The 18,242-nt window shown below is 53.7% G+C and overlaps 1 protein-coding gene across 2 annotated transcripts in view; it reads left to right on the forward strand.

Annotated features, from left to right (window-relative positions):
* TSGA10 (testis specific 10) overlaps positions 1-16,012 on the forward strand; it is a 33,082-nt gene extending 17,070 nt beyond the window's left edge. For both annotated transcript variants that reach the window (XM_078601193.1, XM_078601194.1), the window contains 19 exons: positions 186-401; positions 1,381-1,446; positions 1,611-1,761; positions 2,227-2,459; positions 2,990-3,145; positions 3,642-3,815; positions 4,289-4,366; positions 4,776-4,927; positions 5,345-5,460; positions 5,970-6,124; positions 6,293-6,348; positions 6,681-6,849; positions 7,308-7,418; positions 9,180-9,365; positions 10,296-10,505; positions 11,016-11,218; positions 11,479-11,583; positions 13,151-13,261; positions 15,127-16,012. In XM_078601193.1, the coding sequence (XP_078457319.1) occupies positions 186-401; positions 1,381-1,446; positions 1,611-1,761; positions 2,227-2,459; positions 2,990-3,145; positions 3,642-3,815; positions 4,289-4,366; positions 4,776-4,927; positions 5,345-5,460; positions 5,970-6,124; positions 6,293-6,348; positions 6,681-6,849; positions 7,308-7,418; positions 9,180-9,365; positions 10,296-10,505; positions 11,016-11,218; positions 11,479-11,583; positions 13,151-13,261; positions 15,127-15,148 (2,670 nt within the window). In that variant the 3' untranslated portion in view covers positions 15,149-16,012. The remainder of the gene's footprint in view (positions 1-185; positions 402-1,380; positions 1,447-1,610; positions 1,762-2,226; positions 2,460-2,989; positions 3,146-3,641; positions 3,816-4,288; positions 4,367-4,775; positions 4,928-5,344; positions 5,461-5,969; positions 6,125-6,292; positions 6,349-6,680; positions 6,850-7,307; positions 7,419-9,179; positions 9,366-10,295; positions 10,506-11,015; positions 11,219-11,478; positions 11,584-13,150; positions 13,262-15,126) is intronic.
* The last annotated feature ends 2,230 nt before the right edge of the window (positions 16,013-18,242 follow it).

Raw genomic sequence — 18,242 nt, forward strand, 5'->3', positions numbered from 1 at the left:
CTGTATTCCATGCGTATACATGATTTTTCTTCCTCGTTTTTTGGTTAATCTCATGACAAGATGCAATTAGTGCAGTTGGACTATAATTAGAGGGGGGGAAAAAGAAAACAATTAACTAAATATATATTTTCAAATACCTTGGACGGTTCTTTTCCCGTCCGCCGACCCCTTTGGACGCGTGGCAGGTGGAGTACCTTCAGCAGGTGAACTGCGACCTGCAGGAGCGCACGTCGCGCCTCTCGGAGCGCGAGCACAGCAAGGAGTGCGAGGCGGCGGAGCTGAGCGTGCGCAACGAGGAGCTGTGCCGCGAACTCACCGACATTGACGCGCTCGCGCAGCAGATGGAGCGCGAGCGCGACTCCACGCTGCTCTCCGCTCGCCGAGAGCTCGACACCGCCAAGGTTGCTCCGCGCGCCGTCGACACCGTGCGACTTCAACTAAATTACAATTTTGTTTTACCGGGAAAGGCCTTCCGAGCTATGTAGCTCTTTTTCAGAAGCCACCTGGCCAAATGATAGCTCAACCAAGTGGCTTATTGTATGGACATTTATAGCAGCCAAATACTCTAAACGCACGTTGGGTCTAAATGCGGTGGGAAAAAATGGAGGACACGGAGAAAAAATCCACATGACCACAGTGAGAACATGCAAACTCCAAATATACAGCAGGCGTCAGGGTTTGGATTGAACCCACGACCTCCTGTATACCAGGCGAGGGAGTTAACATCTCCTAGCCACCGCGGCGCCACAACTTGCAACTTGCGCCATAACTTGCAAATGCTGCCTCCAGCCTCAATTAGACGGCCATAAACCCACAGCCACAAGCCCACACTGGCACCGACTCTCTTATGCCTATAAATACACTCTGGTTGCGGAGGAGTGTTTTCATACATACCCAGCCTTGATCTCGAATACTTGCAAATCCATCCCAGCATAAAACCGTTGCAAACACATCCCAGTCTCGATCTTATAGTCGGTCTTCTTACACTTACCGGTCCACTAAGATCAGGGTGCAATGATTGCAAACATGTCCTCGCCTTCATCTCTAAAACTTGCAAACCCTTCCAGCATCTTGACAGTCGCAAATGTTTGCTGCAGGGAATTATATTTGCAATATTCTCAATTCCTCACGTGATAATGTTTTTGTTCCGATTGGTATTTGTTTAAATTTTGTAATTTTGGTGACCCATTCCACTCTTGCAAATAAGACTATCCTGGACTCTTGAGTTCTCACCGAGTTAAGCAATCTAAACTTGAAACACTCTTGTTACCCTGGGGGTTTTAATGGCGATTGTCCCCATCAGATCAAAATACGGTCGAACATTCAACGCGCCGAGTTGGCTTTATTTGTTGTAACATGAATCGTGCTCTCTCGTTGCAGTCTGAAAACAAGCATCTGCAGAGAGAAGTTGAAGCATATGAAGATAAAGTTGCTAAGCTGAGATCCGTAAGCTTAACAAAAGATACGCGAGTTTCAAATACGCATGACATGGAAATAACGGGGTTTTGTTAAGGAAACAGATCTCCCGGGGGGAACCCCACCCCTGAATTAGCCCGGTACGTTGAGGACGTGGTGCACACGCGTGTGCGTGCGTGCGTGTGCGGCTCCAGGAGTCGGGCGAGGCGGAGGCGGAGGTGGTGAGGCTGCGCGTGGAGCTGGAGTCTCGCGCCACCGAAAGCCGCCGGCTCTCCGAGCTGCTCGACTCGGCGCAGGACGAGAAGCAGCGGCTCAGCAACCGGCTCAACAAGCTCACCGTCACTGGCACGTCGCCACACTCTGAGCTCACCAGGCCTCGGGGATCGCTGCACAGGCCCTGACTGCTGCTCCACACTACAAATGCAAAGGCGAAGGTTCCACGTGTAGCCTTCCAGACCAGTGGGTCCCGAATTTTATGGAGACACGGACCATTGTCAATCGAACCGCCATGCAACAATAAGACATATTTTCCAAAATTAAAACTACCCTAAATTGTAGTTACTGCAATGAGTCAATCCGTGGACCACTTCCAACGCCCTTGCAAGTGTTGCTAGCAAGAATCTATTCATGTTTTCACAGACGCATTAAAAACACACGCCTTCTAAAAATGTACGTCTTTTAAACAGCTTGCACCATGACTGCTAACAGCAATCACCGATACTCTTCCTCGGCATTCTAACATTTGTTGCTTAATCTCCCCCACCCCTGCCACTTTGCCGTGGTTTTCCTTTGGCACTGGCTCCTGCGCAGAGCGCGAGCTGGTGCTGGAGGTGGAGCGGCTGAAGCGACGCAACGGCGGCGGCTGCGGCAAGGAGCGCGTGTCGCCGTCGCGCCTCGACTCGTTCGTGCGCACGCTCGAGGAGGAGAGGGACCACTTCCGCGCCGAGGCGGACCGCCTGGCGGCGCTGCTGCGGGCCGGCGCCTCGAGCCCCACGCGCAGCCCCACGCGCCACCGCAGCCCGAGCCGCACCTCCCCCGTCAAGGTTGGCGCTGGGTGGGGACGCGGGCGTTGCGGGCCGTGCGGCTGCCATCGGTTGTTAAGGCTACTGTCGTCGCCTTTGCCGTGCGGCTGCCTTGATCCCCGTCCCATTGCTGGATGAAAGACCCCGCAAGCTCTCGCCATCTATCACAGTCACGCGGTGTAACAATCCATCTAGCTCCTGCGCACACGCTGATTTCATCCGTCCTCTATGTATTAAGATGTGTTCAGCCAATGAATTAGTGTTTATACTTGTGGAAGGGAATCAGAGTAACCGGAGAAAACCCACACGTGCGAGGGGGCCAAACTATATCCCATACGAATGGGACAGATGGAGATTAGTCCACACTTGCTTTACCACCTCCTGGCAAGCCAGAGAATGGCGCCTCCTCCACGCCCACGTGCAGGGAGTTTAGCAACATTTACGCGATCTGCCAATCCGCGGCACCAGATTACCGGCCGCGCGCCATAGCCACCTGCGGAGTGCGGGTTCCGCGTGAGAGTGAACGGCGCCGCGCGGTGTTGCCCCGGCAGGGCGGCACCTACGAGTCTAGGCTGGTGCAGGTGACGCGGGAGCGTGACGAGCTACAGGGCATGCTGGACAAGTTCGAGCGCCACATCGCCGAGATCCAGGGCAACGTGAAGGTGCTCACGGCCGAGCGCGACAAGACCAACTCTCTCTACCAGCAGGTGAGAGGGCACCCCCCCGCACCCCCCCCCGCCCCCCCCACCCCCTCACTAGGGGCCTACGGGCAGTGGGTGGGACCGGAGCAGTAAGGCTCATCCAGCTCTTGTCAATAGGCCCGTGTGTTGTGTGAGTGTATACGCATATGGGGAGCGGTGGCGTAGTGGTTATGTAGCGCCCTGCTCTACAAATCTGGTGACCTGAGGTCGGTTCCCAGCCAATTGTAATATCAGAACTGGTAGCAGGCCTCACCTAGGTTGACTCGGATATAAACAACAAGTACCTAGTAGAATGTATAAACCTTGGCACTGGGAATGCACCGGGCTTAATAGGTGCTCGCTAACAGCACTTGCCACAGTCTCTATGGTTGCATACGATTGATCTTTGTCTTTTGTGTGTATGCGTATATACGGTATATGTGTGTATGACGCACCTCCCTTAATAGGTGCAGGGGGTTCTTTGTTTTTACGCGTGTGCCTTTGTGCGTTTGTATTTCCCCAGTCCCAGGAGGAGCTCACCCGCCTGCGCCGGGAAGCCGTGCGGAGCCCCAAGTCGGCGCGCGCGGGGCTGGGCGCCCAGGCCGTGCTGCGGCGCGTGGAGCGCGAGCGGGACGACGCCATCGCCGACCTGAGACGCATGACGACCGAGCGCGACAGCCTGCGCCAGCGGCTACAGGTGCCGCAAGCACTCCGGGCCCTCCCGGCAAAACCAAACCACAACCCCTTTGCCCCTCCTGTAGCTTTACATTCTGAGCACGTGCATGCACAGCTGATATCGTTTGTTTGTAAGGATGTTTGATAAGTAGCAAACATACGAGGGTATCTTTGGGTGTTGCCTCTGATCAAATCACCCATAATGCACCCAATCACATATGAGGTGTCCGGGTGGTCCAGAGGCCAGAGAGCCATAGTGAGTGGATGGTTTCTTGACCAACGACTGCACGCAACACAAAAATCGAATTAGTTCTTATTTAATTTAGTTCTGCACTTAAGTTAAGTGGGTTTAAGTTTCACCCCCTGCTGTGCGGAACGGAGGTCACTAGAAGAGACATCGGAAGTGGCTTCAGCTCATTACGTGGTGCCGACAGTACAATTGAGATAAAACAGATTTATTTTTTTGCATTTTCTCATCGTCGGTGCGCGTGGCAGATTGCGCAGGAGACGGCGATCAGCGAGCGGGCGAGGCTGGAGCAGCGGCTGGAGGACGTGGAGGCGAACGCTCTTACGGTGAGAGTCGCCCGACGCTTGGCATCAAGGTTAACGCGGAGTTGGCGGCGCTTGCGTCACACCCGTACCCGACTTGAGACTGTCATGTCGAGCGTCTGTTTAAATATTTTGTACAGGCGTTGTACATTTAATTCACATTTGAAAGTGCTGCCCCCCCCCAACCTATTGTGTGGACTTGAAGGCCTATGAAGGGATATCAGAAGGAGGTAGTTCTGTAGTGTCCACTTCCATGAGCTGTTATCTGGCATTGTCAGTTGCACTGCTCTGCGAGATTTATGAATAGCTGCAACGTTTATGCGATCCACCAATGCGAACAGCACAATCGGGATAAAGTTAGGGGAAATTGTGATAAAAACATTCCAGGTTTAGTTGCTCACTGCCAACGCGCGCGACCGGGGTCTGTGAGCAGTTGGAGGGAGAGCGCTCGGACCTGCGCGCTCGAAGCGCCGCCCTCAAAGACTCGGTGGCCGGGCTGGAGGAGGAGGTCAAGGGTCAGGCGCGCAGGCTGGCCGAGCGGGAGGACGAGCTTGCGCGGCACAAGTCCGAGCTCGGCTCCCTGAGGTTCGCAGAGTGTGGGGCAGCACTGCACTGTGCTGCACTCCGCACCACTGCACTTTACAGTGGACCACTATTCTGCACTGCACCGAACCACATTTCTCTGCAATGCAAAGTTAGGTGTTTTATGATACCCTATGGTGGGCAGGAGAGAGCAGTAGAGCAAAATATTTTGTTTATGCTCCGGTCTTCATCAGCCCAGATTGGCGCGGCGTGGAGAAGTAAGGTAAAATAACCCCGACGTCCTGCACGGCGTTGGAGAGGCCCTCATCCAACGGTGTATTGATCATGCGTGGCGGTGATGATGACGACGGTGGCCCTGCTGACATCGCGTAGTGAAGTCATGGTAGAGCGTGGAGTCGGTCGCTCGGAGACGCTCGGGAGAGGGCGCTAACGTTTGGCGGTGCGGTGGCCGTGGCGCAGGCTTCTGAACGAGCAAGCGGAGGAGGCCGTCTCGGAGGTGCAGCGCCGCCTCGTTGCCAAGTCCGCCGAGCTGCAGTCCACGCAGGACCGGGGCGCCAGGCTCGACGACAAAATCGGTACCGAAGAAAGTCGCTGTGCGTTGTTTATGTCGGGGTTACTCAATTGGAGGCCCGTGGGCCAGATGTGGCCCGTGGAAGCTGTGAGAGTGGCCCGACGAGAGATTTGGCTCACCGAGCCAAAGAGATAAAGCTTTGTGTTCAACAAAAGAGGGATAAGAAACCTGGAGCTGAGAGGTACAGATGATTAGTCACGTGTGCAGACATTTGTCGAGTGGTGGAGGGATATCGGTAAAAAATTACATTATACCTCCACGATCTAAGCCAAAAGAAACTCATAAATAAAATTGTGTAACAGGGTCTTAAGACTCAGCAATGCTTTCCTGACTAAATAACTTGTTCGTAAATAAGCAACTGTTAAATAACTTATATTACTTAAATATTTGTAGATTTCACAGTCGATTTGATCTTAGCTGGTGACGACGACGACGCTATCAGAGGACGGGGGAGAGCGTCGTGCTGGTGCGACGTGACTAATCGGGGTGGCGTGTCGTGCCCGCGGGCGGCAGCTGAGCTGACTCGGCACAACGCGAACCTGCGCGAGGAGGTGGCGTCGCTGCGCGCGGCCGTCTCTGATCTGGACCGCGAGAAGGACGGCCTCCAAGAGGCCGTGGACGACAAGACGGAGGCCATCGTCGTCCTGGAGGAGAGGCTCGCGCAGAAGGTGGGAGCCGGGAAACGCACCTCCGATTAGCGCGGTTGGCTTCGTACGGTGCAAAAGAAGTTCAACGTGCGTACGTACCTCGCCGCCCAAGCGGCGCGTCGGAGACTTGCGGTGTCGGGGAGTGGGCGCGCTGGCGGTTGACGTTTTTTGCGTCGTTTGTGTGGACAGGATAAGAGCATCGGAGACCTGCGGGTGACGGCGTCCGAGCTGCAGTCGACGCTCGAGTGAGTCTGTGTGCCGTGCTTGTGGATGAAACGCGCTCACTCCGGGACACTCGTTGGGGTGCCTGAACACGTAATGACACGCAACAAGTAGTTGGCGACCAAGAGGTGGTGAAGTCAAACAACTCCCACTCTGTGGAGAGGCCTTCATCCAGCAGTGGATTGTACAAATAGGGGTAAATTCTGTTATTATTTGTGGTTATTATAGAGTATTGTATATAATGCCATCATAGTATTTGTCCCATGGGGGAGTTGCTCACACTTGCGCGCGTGTGTGTGCGTATGTTTCTGCGTCCGCGCCTTCGTGCGTCTGTGCGCATGCATCCTGCCCGCAGCCGCGCTCGTGACTCGCTGGGCGGGCGCGAGCGCGAGGTGGTGTCGCTGCGGCGCCAGCTCGACTCGGTGAGCGTCGAGCTCAGCGAAACGGGGCACGGCCGCGAGGTGGCCGTCCGCGAGAACCACCGCCTGCAGGATGACCTGGTCACCATGACGCGCGAGAACCAGGTGCTGCCCCCCACCTCCGCCCCCACCTCCTCGTGTGTGCACAGTTACATTGCTGTGCCTTATTTTGCTGTACTGCATTCAAGTCACGTCGTAGCATTTGTCGAGGATGCAAAGAGGGTCATTTTGACCACGAACTCCTTTCCCGTTTGTAGAAACTCTTGACAGCAGCTGTCGGTCTGCTCCAGCCAGGAGGCCTAGGCCTAGGGCCTCCTCCACGCAACCAGGTTACCTTGCCAGTATCCTGATGGGTAGGGTCAACCAAAGAGAGAGACACATGACCAAAACTGAACAGGGTGCCGCTAGCTAGCAGAAAGAAGCTCTGACAATTACTGTACATTGTAATAATAATCCCACATAGTGGCTAATAAATTAAAACTGCTTACTGTTAACGCGTTGTGTTCCGTCCTCCGTTCCTCCCCCTCCCGTCTCTCGCCTCCTCTCGCGCCGGACCACGGCAGACGGTGAACCACGAGCTGGAGGACGCGCTGCAGCAGCGCGAGCAGCTCAAGCTCAAGGTGCAGGATTACGTGGCGGAGGTGGCGCGCGTGGAGGCGCTCCTTGCCGGCAAGGTACGTGTGGCGTTGTCGGGCATGCGGGACGGGCGCAGGTTTCCGGTGTTGGCAGCACCTCATCGTGCCAAGCAAACAGCACGTAAGCGTATCGCCCGCCGTCGCGATTCCATGAGTTACCAAAATTCGGGAACGCATCTCCATTCAAGGATCGATTGACTTTTGTCGTTTGACCTCGTGGTGGATGTAGCAGCTGCAGCGGCTGCAGGGGTCCCACACAGCTGATTGAATACAATGGACAAGAATCCGTGAACATCGCTTCTTGAACACGTGCGTCAGTGCGTGTATGGATTCTTCATTTGAATACCACATTTAGCAACAGTCTTCGGTGAAGCTAGTTAATGAAGCGGTTGTAGTGCTTCTGTAGAGCGTAAGCACTGGGGATGCTAATATTCACCTTCCCTGATAAGTCGATAAGTTGGGGTCACGATTCGATGCAATCATCGCCTCCCGTTTGTCTTGTTTGCGCCGTCTCGTTTGCATTGTCCCTCCGGTGGCACTTTGTCTCTGTTAATTCCGTCTTGTTCATTATTATTAGCCTCGAGGTAAATACAAACTCCTGCTGGCATTATATATGGATTGAGCTTACGAATCAATTTTAAATGACGAATCGATGGGTCGTTATGCACTTGTTGAGGAGGGGCGGGTAAAGGCGCAGCTCTGCAATTTCTTGCTCACGCCACTGCTGGTGAGAGGGCCTCTACTAGGGTGACAGCCCCTCGAGAGGGAAGTTGACCTTCTCTTCTCCACTGGCCAGAGGTGTGAGTACCCACACTTTACCCCATCACATGTGACCTGCCGATCAGCTCACTGCGGTGTACCCATTTATACTGCTGACTGGATTCTCAGAGATCGCGGCGTCACGATGTCATCTGACCACGGCAAGCTTCAGAGGATAATCCAATATTCTCTCTCTTTGTCCACACTTATTGACGGTGAGAGAAAAAAAAACGAGTTTTTCCCGTTTGAATAAATGAGCGTAATTCACGGTCAAACAAAAGTCAAGTGACACGGACAGGAGGAGGGGGAGGAGAAGGCGACAGAGACACGAGGAACAAAAGGCGCGCTCGGGCGGGCGGGGGGGGGCGTGCCGCTCGCACCGTTCTGTGTGGCGAGCGCTGTGCCTGCCGCCGTGCGCGCGACGGGGAGGTGTCGCGCTACAGGCCCCGGGGCGGCAGGTGGCTCTGCGGTTACGCGCTGACACGTGAACGGACGTCTCTTGCCTCATCACCGGCAGCGTCGCGGGCAGCGGCGTGGGCAGCGGCGCGTGCTTATTGCGTGCGTCTCCACCGCCCGCTTCGAATTCCTTCGCTGGCCAGGGCGGCACAGGGCCGGTGAAGGGGCTGACGCTGCACGGTGGATAATTATCTGTTTTTGTGGTTACATTTATTTTATACTAGAAAACTGCTGAAGTAGGCCTACTTCAGCAGTTTTCTTGCTGTAGTTGTCTCACCTGATGACGATTGCTTGTGTTGCGATCGAAACGTCGTGATCTATTATTTTTCTACCTACATGACTTTACCGAAAGAACCAAAGAGTATGGATTCCTGCAGTGACGATTATTTTATTGTGTGAATTGTAGTTGTTAGGTCTTGTCCGTCCACTGCTGGATGAAGCCCTCGACATTCTCTTGAAATTCCCATCAGTCCTGTGATGCCACAATCCATCGCGCCCTTACACAGAATCTGATCTCATCATCATCCAGCAGTGGGTCCTTGACGACGTTGTAGTAATCGCGTCTCGCCTGCCCCGCGCCCGTAGGAACACGAGAACCGCGAGCTGCTGGAGCAGTTCCGTCGCGCGAGCAACCAGGCGGAGACGTGGGAGGTGAAGGCCACGGAGGCGGAGGGGCAGACGAGCAACGTGCGGCTGGAGCTGCTCTCCACCGACACGGAGCGCCGGCACCTGCGCGAGCACGTCGAGCGCCTCGAGCGCGAGATACAGGAGGTGGGGGGCGCGCGGTCCGCACGTGATCCACGCACACTGCACGCACATGCAAACGTGTACACATACACGCACGCACGTGGACCGCACGCACACTGCACGCACACGCACATGCAAACGTGCACACATACACTCACGCACGCGGACCACACGTACTCATGTGCTCTGCACGTCATCCACACGCACACGCGCGCTCGCATACCGGGTACGATGGTACCGGTCTTCACATCAAATCGACTCATTAGGTCTCTTGGTATTCGTGCCATACCTTAGAGCGCCAGGCTCTCAGGATGGCGCTATTTCACACATGAGTATAGTCTGCAGTAGTTTCACAATAGGTGGCGATTTTGCGACCTTTAAATTGCGTGTAATTTTTAAGTTTGAATATTTTTTTTTTACCGAATTTTAATTGTGAGGACGTTAATTCGATGTACTGGATCAGCATTGCTGCAAAGTGGTTTGGTTGTATCCGTACTGCAACATAATCTTTGTTGACTAATTATTCAGCAGGCCAGATGACCCACTCTTGACGGTGGCCATGACCGAAAGGGACTCTTCCTTGGTTTCTGCTTGTCCTTGCGGCTGCCAGCGTCTAATGCGAGACTGCGTGGTTCTGTATGCACCAAGGGCGGGTCGCTAGAGTTGCCACCAGTTTTGGTTTTCCCCGGATCATTCTCCTTTTGAGGTCGCTGCCTCTGTAAGTCTTCCAGGGACGTTAAAGCACCTGACTTTTGTCAGGTGCGTACTAACACAGCACTCAAGACTATATTTAGATGTAGTTGCCCCTCTTCCACCGGTATTGTGAAATCTTCTTCTTCCCAAGACACGTCCCGGTTTTTTGGACCTTGGAAGTGGCAACCGTAGCCATCCATCGCACGACATAATTTTGGTGCCGCCCCCCGCCCCCACCTTTTTCCCTTTGCCCCCGCTCAGCACGAGGCGGCGCAGCAGGCGTACGAGACGCAGGCCTCGTCGCTGGAGCAGACGCTGGCGCGGCGCGAGGCCGAGCTGCGGCAGGTGCAGGCGGAGCGTGGCGCGGCGCAGGCCGACCTGGCCTCGGTGCGGGAGCTCTGCGTGAAGCTCGACTCGGCCAAGGAGACGCTGTCGCGCCAACTCACGGCCACCAAGGTCGATCACGAACGAGTGAGTCGGAGGTGGGCGACGAGAGTGCTCGTCTGCAAAGTCTTCCTCGTTTTTGCCAGATATCCGAACAGTGCTGCTGTGGACATGTACGGCCACGAGCAAGAGGGTGTGAGCACTGCGCTTCCTTGCCATGCTGCCATGTGGCTTACATTCCATATTCTGTAGCCTCCTCTTTCAATTGTATCTTTTGGCCTGGTTTTATACGAGACGAATAATAAATTCGGAGCGCTCGCAGAGTCGTACATCGCCTCTTGTTAGAGAGCAGTCTGTGGAAGGAAAGAGCGATTGCAGAGCTAATTCAGAAATCTCTTCTGATGACCTAACAGTTGCATGACAGTTCTTGGAGCTGAAATTTTGCCGACTGAATTTAAAAGTAAAAGTTCATACGAGTCACTGGTGGCTTGGCTTAGCCCAACAACTCGGCTAACTCATTGCACTTGCGAAACCCGATTTAATCAAACGCCGCTGCCCAACGCTGTGCCCTCTGCCTGTGTTCGGTCCGCGGCGCAGGCTCTCGGGGAGCTGGAGAGCACCCGCACGGAGGTGGAAATGACGCGCAAGCAGGTGGGCAGCGAGCGGGCGGCCGTGCGTAGCCTGGAGGCCCTGCTGGCTTCGGGGCGCGAGAAGGAGTTCCACAGCCACCTGTCGAGCCAGGAGCGCGAGTCGGAGATCGGCCTCCTGCGGGAGAGGCTCACGCTCGCCGACAGCAAAGCGTGAGTGGCGAGCGGCGTCACGAGCGCACCGGCACGCCGCAACGCCCACGGCACGCCGGGGCACGCCACAAAGCATCACGGCACCACAGCACTCCCCACGATGCCCCAGAATGCACCACAACAAAGCACGGTGCGGCAAGGAACTCTTCGCCAAATCACCGCGGCACACAAATGGACGACGCAGGCACGCATCGGTTACTCTCGGCATCGGGGCAAAGCCGCGTCATAATTGTGCCGACCCCGTGTGTTTGAGTGTGCAGGGTGAGCCAGTCGAGAGAGGTGGTCCAGCTTCGCAGCAAGGCCACGCAGCTCGAGTCTGAGCTGGAGCTCACTAAGCGCCAGCTCACCACCGAGCGCTTTGAGAGGTGCGTCAGTGCCGCACGGCCCGGCACAGCACCGCACAGCTCGTCGTGGCATAGGCGGAACACTGTGCAGCGCACCATGAGACACCGCAGGGCTAAACAGCATGCCATGGCACAGCAAGGTTCACCGTGGTAGTGAAATTTCATGCGACGATCATTACCCTCGGTGGCAGAGCAGGGGGGAAAGTGCTGCCCCCTTACTCTGCATCCCAGGTCACTTGAAGGGATCTCAGAAGCGGGTCTGTGATATCCCCTTCCATGGGATGTTCTCAAACCACTGGGGGTCACACTGCTGTGCGCTAATGCAAGTAGATTCTCAGTCTCGTGACATTACGCTGATGACACAATCAGGATAAATATTTGGGAAGAAGACTTGATTATTTTTAAAGCTATCAAATGACATCCACATGGGCGCTACGTGGCATGGATTTGCGGTGCCTAAAACATGACGCTCCGGGCTGTATGCGGCGACCGCAGCGAGGCACGCCTCTGAAAAATCTGCGCTTGGAGCGGTAAATGTTCTGCCTCCCTGTGACTCCGGCGGTACCACACAGAGCACCCCGCCAGGCACGCCGCAGTGCGGCGACGCGGATTGAAGGAAGCTCGCGCGCAGCGTTGTTTTGTCGCTCCCTTGAGAGCGCACGCCGATCTAAAGTTTTACGCACCGATGTCGCCAATAACGTTTCGCGGTTCACGTTGTTCCGTACATCGGCGTGCATCTCCGCAGCGGAGAAACTTTGTACAAAATAATTATAGATTTGTTATTGCACTGCCAACAATGGATGGGGTCACATGGGTCGTCGTGTTTTGTGTCCGTGTTTTGTATCCGTGTTTTGTATCCGTGTTAACTACCGTGGATATGTGTCGTAAGAACACTACAAATATGTTTTTCATAGATAGGTAACACACTCATCTTGGTTAGGACCCTCGTTTTTTAAAACTTATTTTCACCCTATTATTCTTAAATGCCTTGATTGTTTGAAGGCGAACAGAAGCCATTCCTTATCTAGATCCTCTGCCAGGTTAACTGAATTGGGCACCCAAGCGAGAGGAGCGAGTAGGAGTCAGTCCTACTTCTTCTATGTAACCATTAAACAAACATGGACCGTGAATACAGTGATTAAAGCATTTTAAATATGGGTTTGAATGTCACGTGACGAACATCACTTTTGGTGGCAGGGTGAGTGGGAGCGTGCTGCCCCCTATTGTGTAGATCAGAGCTAACTGGGGTGGATCTCAGGATAGTTCTGTGGTGTCTGCTTCAGTGGGCTTTTGTTCCACGAAGGGTTGCACTGCTGCGCGAGAGATCTGTGTGGCCTCTACTTCTCATGACGTGACACCGCTGGCACAATCGGGCTGAAATTTATAGAAAAATTAAAATATAAACATTGGCTTCGATGAATGTCAATGGCTCAGTAATGCGCAGCTGCGTTGTAAAACATCAGCGGCCGAGTGGCATTGGTGAACGCGGGATGCGCACCATTAGAAGGGCGCGCCACACTTACTCACAGGAGAGTTTCGCCGCTAAACTTGAACGTCACACTTGTGCGGCCCCCACCCCCCACCCCAGGGAGCGCGCGGTGCAGGAGTTGCGACGTCACGGCCTGGCCACGTCGCTGGGCACATCGTCGTCCTCTCCTCTCCGCTCCTCGCACAGCCCGCGCGGACGCTCCCCTGAACGGTTTGTACCCCCCACCCAGTCACCCTGACCTAGTCCCCCCCCCCCTCTCGATCCCAGCTCTTCCCTTTCGGCCCCCTTCTTTGGAAAGCTTTGGCCCCTGCGTTGTGTCCACGTAAAACTTTCACTTTGTTTTTACTACGCTCGTCACTAAGACAGCATTTCATGAGTCTTACGATGGCTTGTCGAGTATCGACAGCCAGTCACGAACATCGTCATCATGCGGAATTGACTTCTGTCATCTGCAATATAAAGGGGCGGCTGTTCAAGATGCGTTCCGTTGGGTGCAGGTCGCCTGCACGGCTGCATCGCATTGCCCGTGGGAAGTCGTGATGAGTAATCGGAAACTTTCTCTTTAGCTTCGCCCTCCCAACTGCCCAGTCACCATGAACATTCGAAGCAATACCTCTCTGTGTCCGCCGGGCGGCGCTGATCTCGTTGTGATGGCCAAGGTGAACATTTGTAGCCATGGGTTTTTTAAATATGTAGGCCAATGGGCATAGGTCACATGTAGCTCATGCCCCGAGTTCCTGGCAAAACGAGCCCTTGACTCTGTACAACCAAAAATAGTCGAGTGCTGTCACTGGCCGACCGATTGATATGAGAACAGTGACGTTTTCTATTGGACGGCAGGTCGGCACAGTGCCTCCACAGCAAGGAGCCCCAGGGTACGATTCCCAACTTGGGTGCCTCTCTGTGTGAATTGTGTATATTCTCCCCCTGGTGTGCGTAAGTTTCCACTGGGTTATCCAGTCTTCTCCCCGAGCTAAAACAAACACGCAACGTCACTGGTATTGGCCAAACATCCCATTGCTGAAAGTTACCTGCGCTTCACTCAATTGGGATTGCATGTAGCAACATCATCGCCTGCCACAAAGACCCTCCTGAAAAGAGCCCACTGAGGCTTTCCTGGCTAAACAAGCGAACTAATAATGTTCGTGAGGGTTGTCCTGAGTTCAATCAAACAGAGGAAGCCTCTTTTAATTCATCTGAATGGACGGTTGTGCAACATTTACTCCAATAGCATCACTGGAACGAGATGCTACGGCATTTGCTCACTGTCTAAATGTCTTTCTCTCTGGAGTCATCCATTGAGTGCTGGGAATGCCGACTCCCGTTTAGCAGGCGTGCGTGTGCCGATTCTCCCCCTCACTTTGCAGTGAATTGCCACAAGTGAAGGGCATGGTTCAGTTCAATAATCTGTCATGTCTTGTCGTTGTGGTGCACACAGATCATCGAGTGGCTGCAGGGTTTATGTGTCCATGAGATCGGTCCTCCCGTATTTTGAGTTGCTCCAACGCAAGGCTGCGTGCGTTACACACGCAGCGTGGTGATGCTCCGTACCGCGCAAGGCACGATGGGACGACCCATCCCATGGATACAGTCACGCCTCTTGTTGTCTAGAACATCACATTTTGCGCGTATTATTAATATTATTACTCTTCCTCGTTTCCAGCCCGCACGTACTTTACAGTCCTATGACTTTCTCGCGATTCTTTCAGAACGTGTTCGAAATTTGTTCACCCTAAATTCTGACGCAATCACGAGTTCCCCGGGGAGAGGTGCTGCGGAATCTCTCGGTTCGACCGAGCAGTCGGCGGTTGTTGCCATTCCCCTTTCGTTGCCTGTGAAGGGTGTTTTGCTACCTCTTTAATATCTGCAGCTGCCAAGGAGCTCTCTCTATTCCTAAGCCCCGCGTCTAAGAGCCTCCTTTATAAACACGGGGCAAGGCTCCACGTCGCGCCCTGCGAGGCCTCCCACTACGCGAGTCCGAGCGGAGTGGAGAGCCACTTTGATGTTTTCTTGTTTTGTTTAGCCGTTGTGCGTTTTTTTTTACGTGTCTCTCGCTTTCTCATTCTCTCTTTTAGGAGCGTCTCCTTCAGAGATTGAAGGACCCCCGCGGCTGGGTGGTACGGGTGGCCACGGCGCCCCACGCCGCGGCTGGGTGGTACGGGTGGCCACGGCGCCCCACGTCAGCCGCCTGAGGGTTAATGCCGCGGGCGTTTCGTCGCCGACATCGGCAGGAGAGCTGTGGGGATCGTGGGCCGCTCGCTGTGTGAACCTGTGTGAAGCGCATCCTCCTACCTGTGCGATTTCGTTGTGCTTCTTTGTGAATACGTTTGAACAAATATTGGGTGCTATATTGTATTTTAAAAACATAATTTGTGTTTTGCGTTGTTTTTTTTTACGTGTGCGTTATGGCTAACTTTATTTTTGTACTTTAATAATCTCCTATTGGTGAATAAAAATGTTATGCTATAATCAATTGCCAAAAGTAAATTTTATATATTTTTCTTCTTTGCAATAATTTCACTGCTCGTGCAGTAACCGTAACGCGGCTCACGAGCACCTCTGACTTTGCCCGCGGGATCGTGTTACGCATATTAGACGTGGCAAGCGTCTGTGCGACTGTCTCCGTGCCACCAGTCCTTCAAGTCCGGATGCAACAGCGGTCATTCGTGGTGGCGCCTGCCCCACGCGACGCGATCGCACCGTCGCGTGCCACCATCGCGCGTTCCGTCCTCCCGCTCGGGGATCGGAGGCTCGACGTGTCATGGGTCGCCACGATAGGCGGAAAAAAAAAATCACGATGGAAACCGCCGTCCCCACCGGACGCAGGCAGGACTTTCCACCTCTCCGCGGTCGGAACGCGCGAGCAATGTACCCGTCGGCAGCCTGCCTCCAGTTACAGTCCAGTGGCTGGCTCGTGATGAGTCGATATGGGTGTAAATAAAACATTGCGTTTTGACCATCGCGTTGGTCTGCCGTGTCGTGGAGCGTGCGTTCCGACGAGCCGCAGTCGTTTCACTTCGCCTCTCGACATAGCGCACGCCATTATTGCCGTATTCGCCACGAAGCGCGCACACTGTTATAGCCGCTAACGCTCACGTACGCAATCGAAGGTTACGTCCCATAATCTGCAATTACGCTGACGTCTCGGAATGATAGACGTCTAGGAATGATAGACGTCTAGGAATGATAGACGTCTAGGAATGATAGAAGGCTTTCCCAACATATGGTGTTGACAGCTACCGCACTCTGGAGTCATCCCATGGAGTCGAACAGGAGGCATGTGGGAATTAATTTAAAGTTGGGTGGGAGGGACAAACAACTGCTGTCGCTCATTTTGGGTAACGAAGGATGGCGAACTGACAGCAGCTCCTGGAGTAGTTGCAGCTATTAAGAGGCACAGCATCTGGCTTGCTGCCCTTTCTGTGTCATAGCTGAATGGGCATCTGCCAACGCGCTTTGCTCCCACACCCATGGATTTTTAAGTACTTTGTGAATCGGTAATAAGTTACATCACGTAATGCCCTGGCTTCCCCCTGGGCGCGATATTGCACGGGCGACCGGGAGTGGCTGTACCGATTCGGCGGAGATGTGCGAAGTGCAGCAGCCCGTCCCTGCGGGCCTGGACGAGACCGGCGCTCGCCGCGGCCGCGTCGTGTCATCGCTTGCGTGCCGGCGAAATGAATAAATGAAGCGGCCGGGACATTGGCTGCAGTCGATTCCCATTGTAGAGAGATGGGGACAGGCAGGGTGGATGGTAGGACAGGGTGGGGGGGGTCAGGATGGGAGCCGCTGATGGACGGAGCGGTGCCTTAATTGCCTCCCGGGCAGACAGCCCATGTGTCTGGCTGTGGCCAGTACCGTTATGTGACAGGCGTGTGGAAATGGTTCTTTGAGGTTATGGGGGCAATTAGCCAACAAGGGGCCGTGGAGAGAAGACCAGGGGACCCAGATAGCTCGTCAATGAGAGGGCATGGCATTTGGCTTGCCCCCTCCCCCATCTAAAAGTTAGGGGGGGAGAGAGTCCCTGCAGACATGGTTGTTCTATGTCGATTTTAGTTTCCTGAATGGGCCATTGAGCTAAAATGTCAAGTCTTATCAGAATCACAATATCTTTACTGGAGTGGAGGAATCCGATGAGTTATGAAGCTCTTTTTCACAGATGCCCAGTAGGGGCGTGACAACAACAAACAGTACAAAAACATGATAGTATATACGGTACTAAACTACGGCACGAGTGAACTTCTAATCTATATTCATATTTCACTAGCGTGGATGAAGACTATGTACGTGTTATAATGCCTCTTTATCCAATACAATTGTAGTGAGTTCAACGGAGTCGTAGACGTACTCTTTGGAGGCAACACATTTATTAACACCAACACACGGGGTAAATGCCCCTTTACAGAATAACAACCCGGGTGGTGACCACCAGGCTAGCTACACTAGTTACTACACTAGTTACACCGTGACTGGTGTAGTTAACCGGGTGGTGACCACCAGGCTAGCTACACTAGTTACTACACTAGTTACACCGTGACTGGTGTAGTTAACCGGGTGGTGACCACCAGGCTAGCTACACTAGTTACTACACTAATTACACCGTGACTGGTGTAGTTAACCGGGTGGTGACCACCAGGCTAGCTACACTAGTTACTACACTAATTACACCGTGACTGGTGTAATTAACCGGGTGGTGACCACCAGGCTAGCTACACTAGTTACTACACTAATTACACCGTGACTGGTGTAGTTAACCGGGTGGTGACCACCAGGCTAGCTACACTAATTACACTGTAACTGTTGTCAGGTGCATAGCCGCCGTCACCCGGATATTTTATGATCGACAGTTTCAGTTCACTGAAATGCTCAAATCTCCATTATCTCCTGTAATTGTGGCATGTATTCAAAACATCAATGACCGTGCATTGTGGCGAGTGTGCATATCGTAACTATTCCAATAACATCCTCTGTCGATGCAGAAAAGTCTTCAGAGTCCCAAGGGCTCGTTCTCAAGAGGCTCCTGCCCCATTTTGATGTTTGGCAAATGCCACCAATGACGAGCGCGTGGCTTGTACTCCGCTGCAAGTATCCAATCCAATTATAATCCGAAGCAGCAGCAGCACAGGCGGTCATAGTCAATCATTCACCCACCGGCAAATATGGATCAATCGTCCAATAGAGTCCATCACAG

This window comes from Lampetra planeri, chromosome 15, assembly GCF_965212315.1.
Source record: "Lampetra planeri chromosome 15, kcLamPlan1.2.h2, whole genome shotgun sequence".
In the NCBI taxonomy this organism is placed as follows: Eukaryota; Metazoa; Chordata; class Hyperoartia; order Petromyzontiformes; family Petromyzontidae; genus Lampetra; species Lampetra planeri.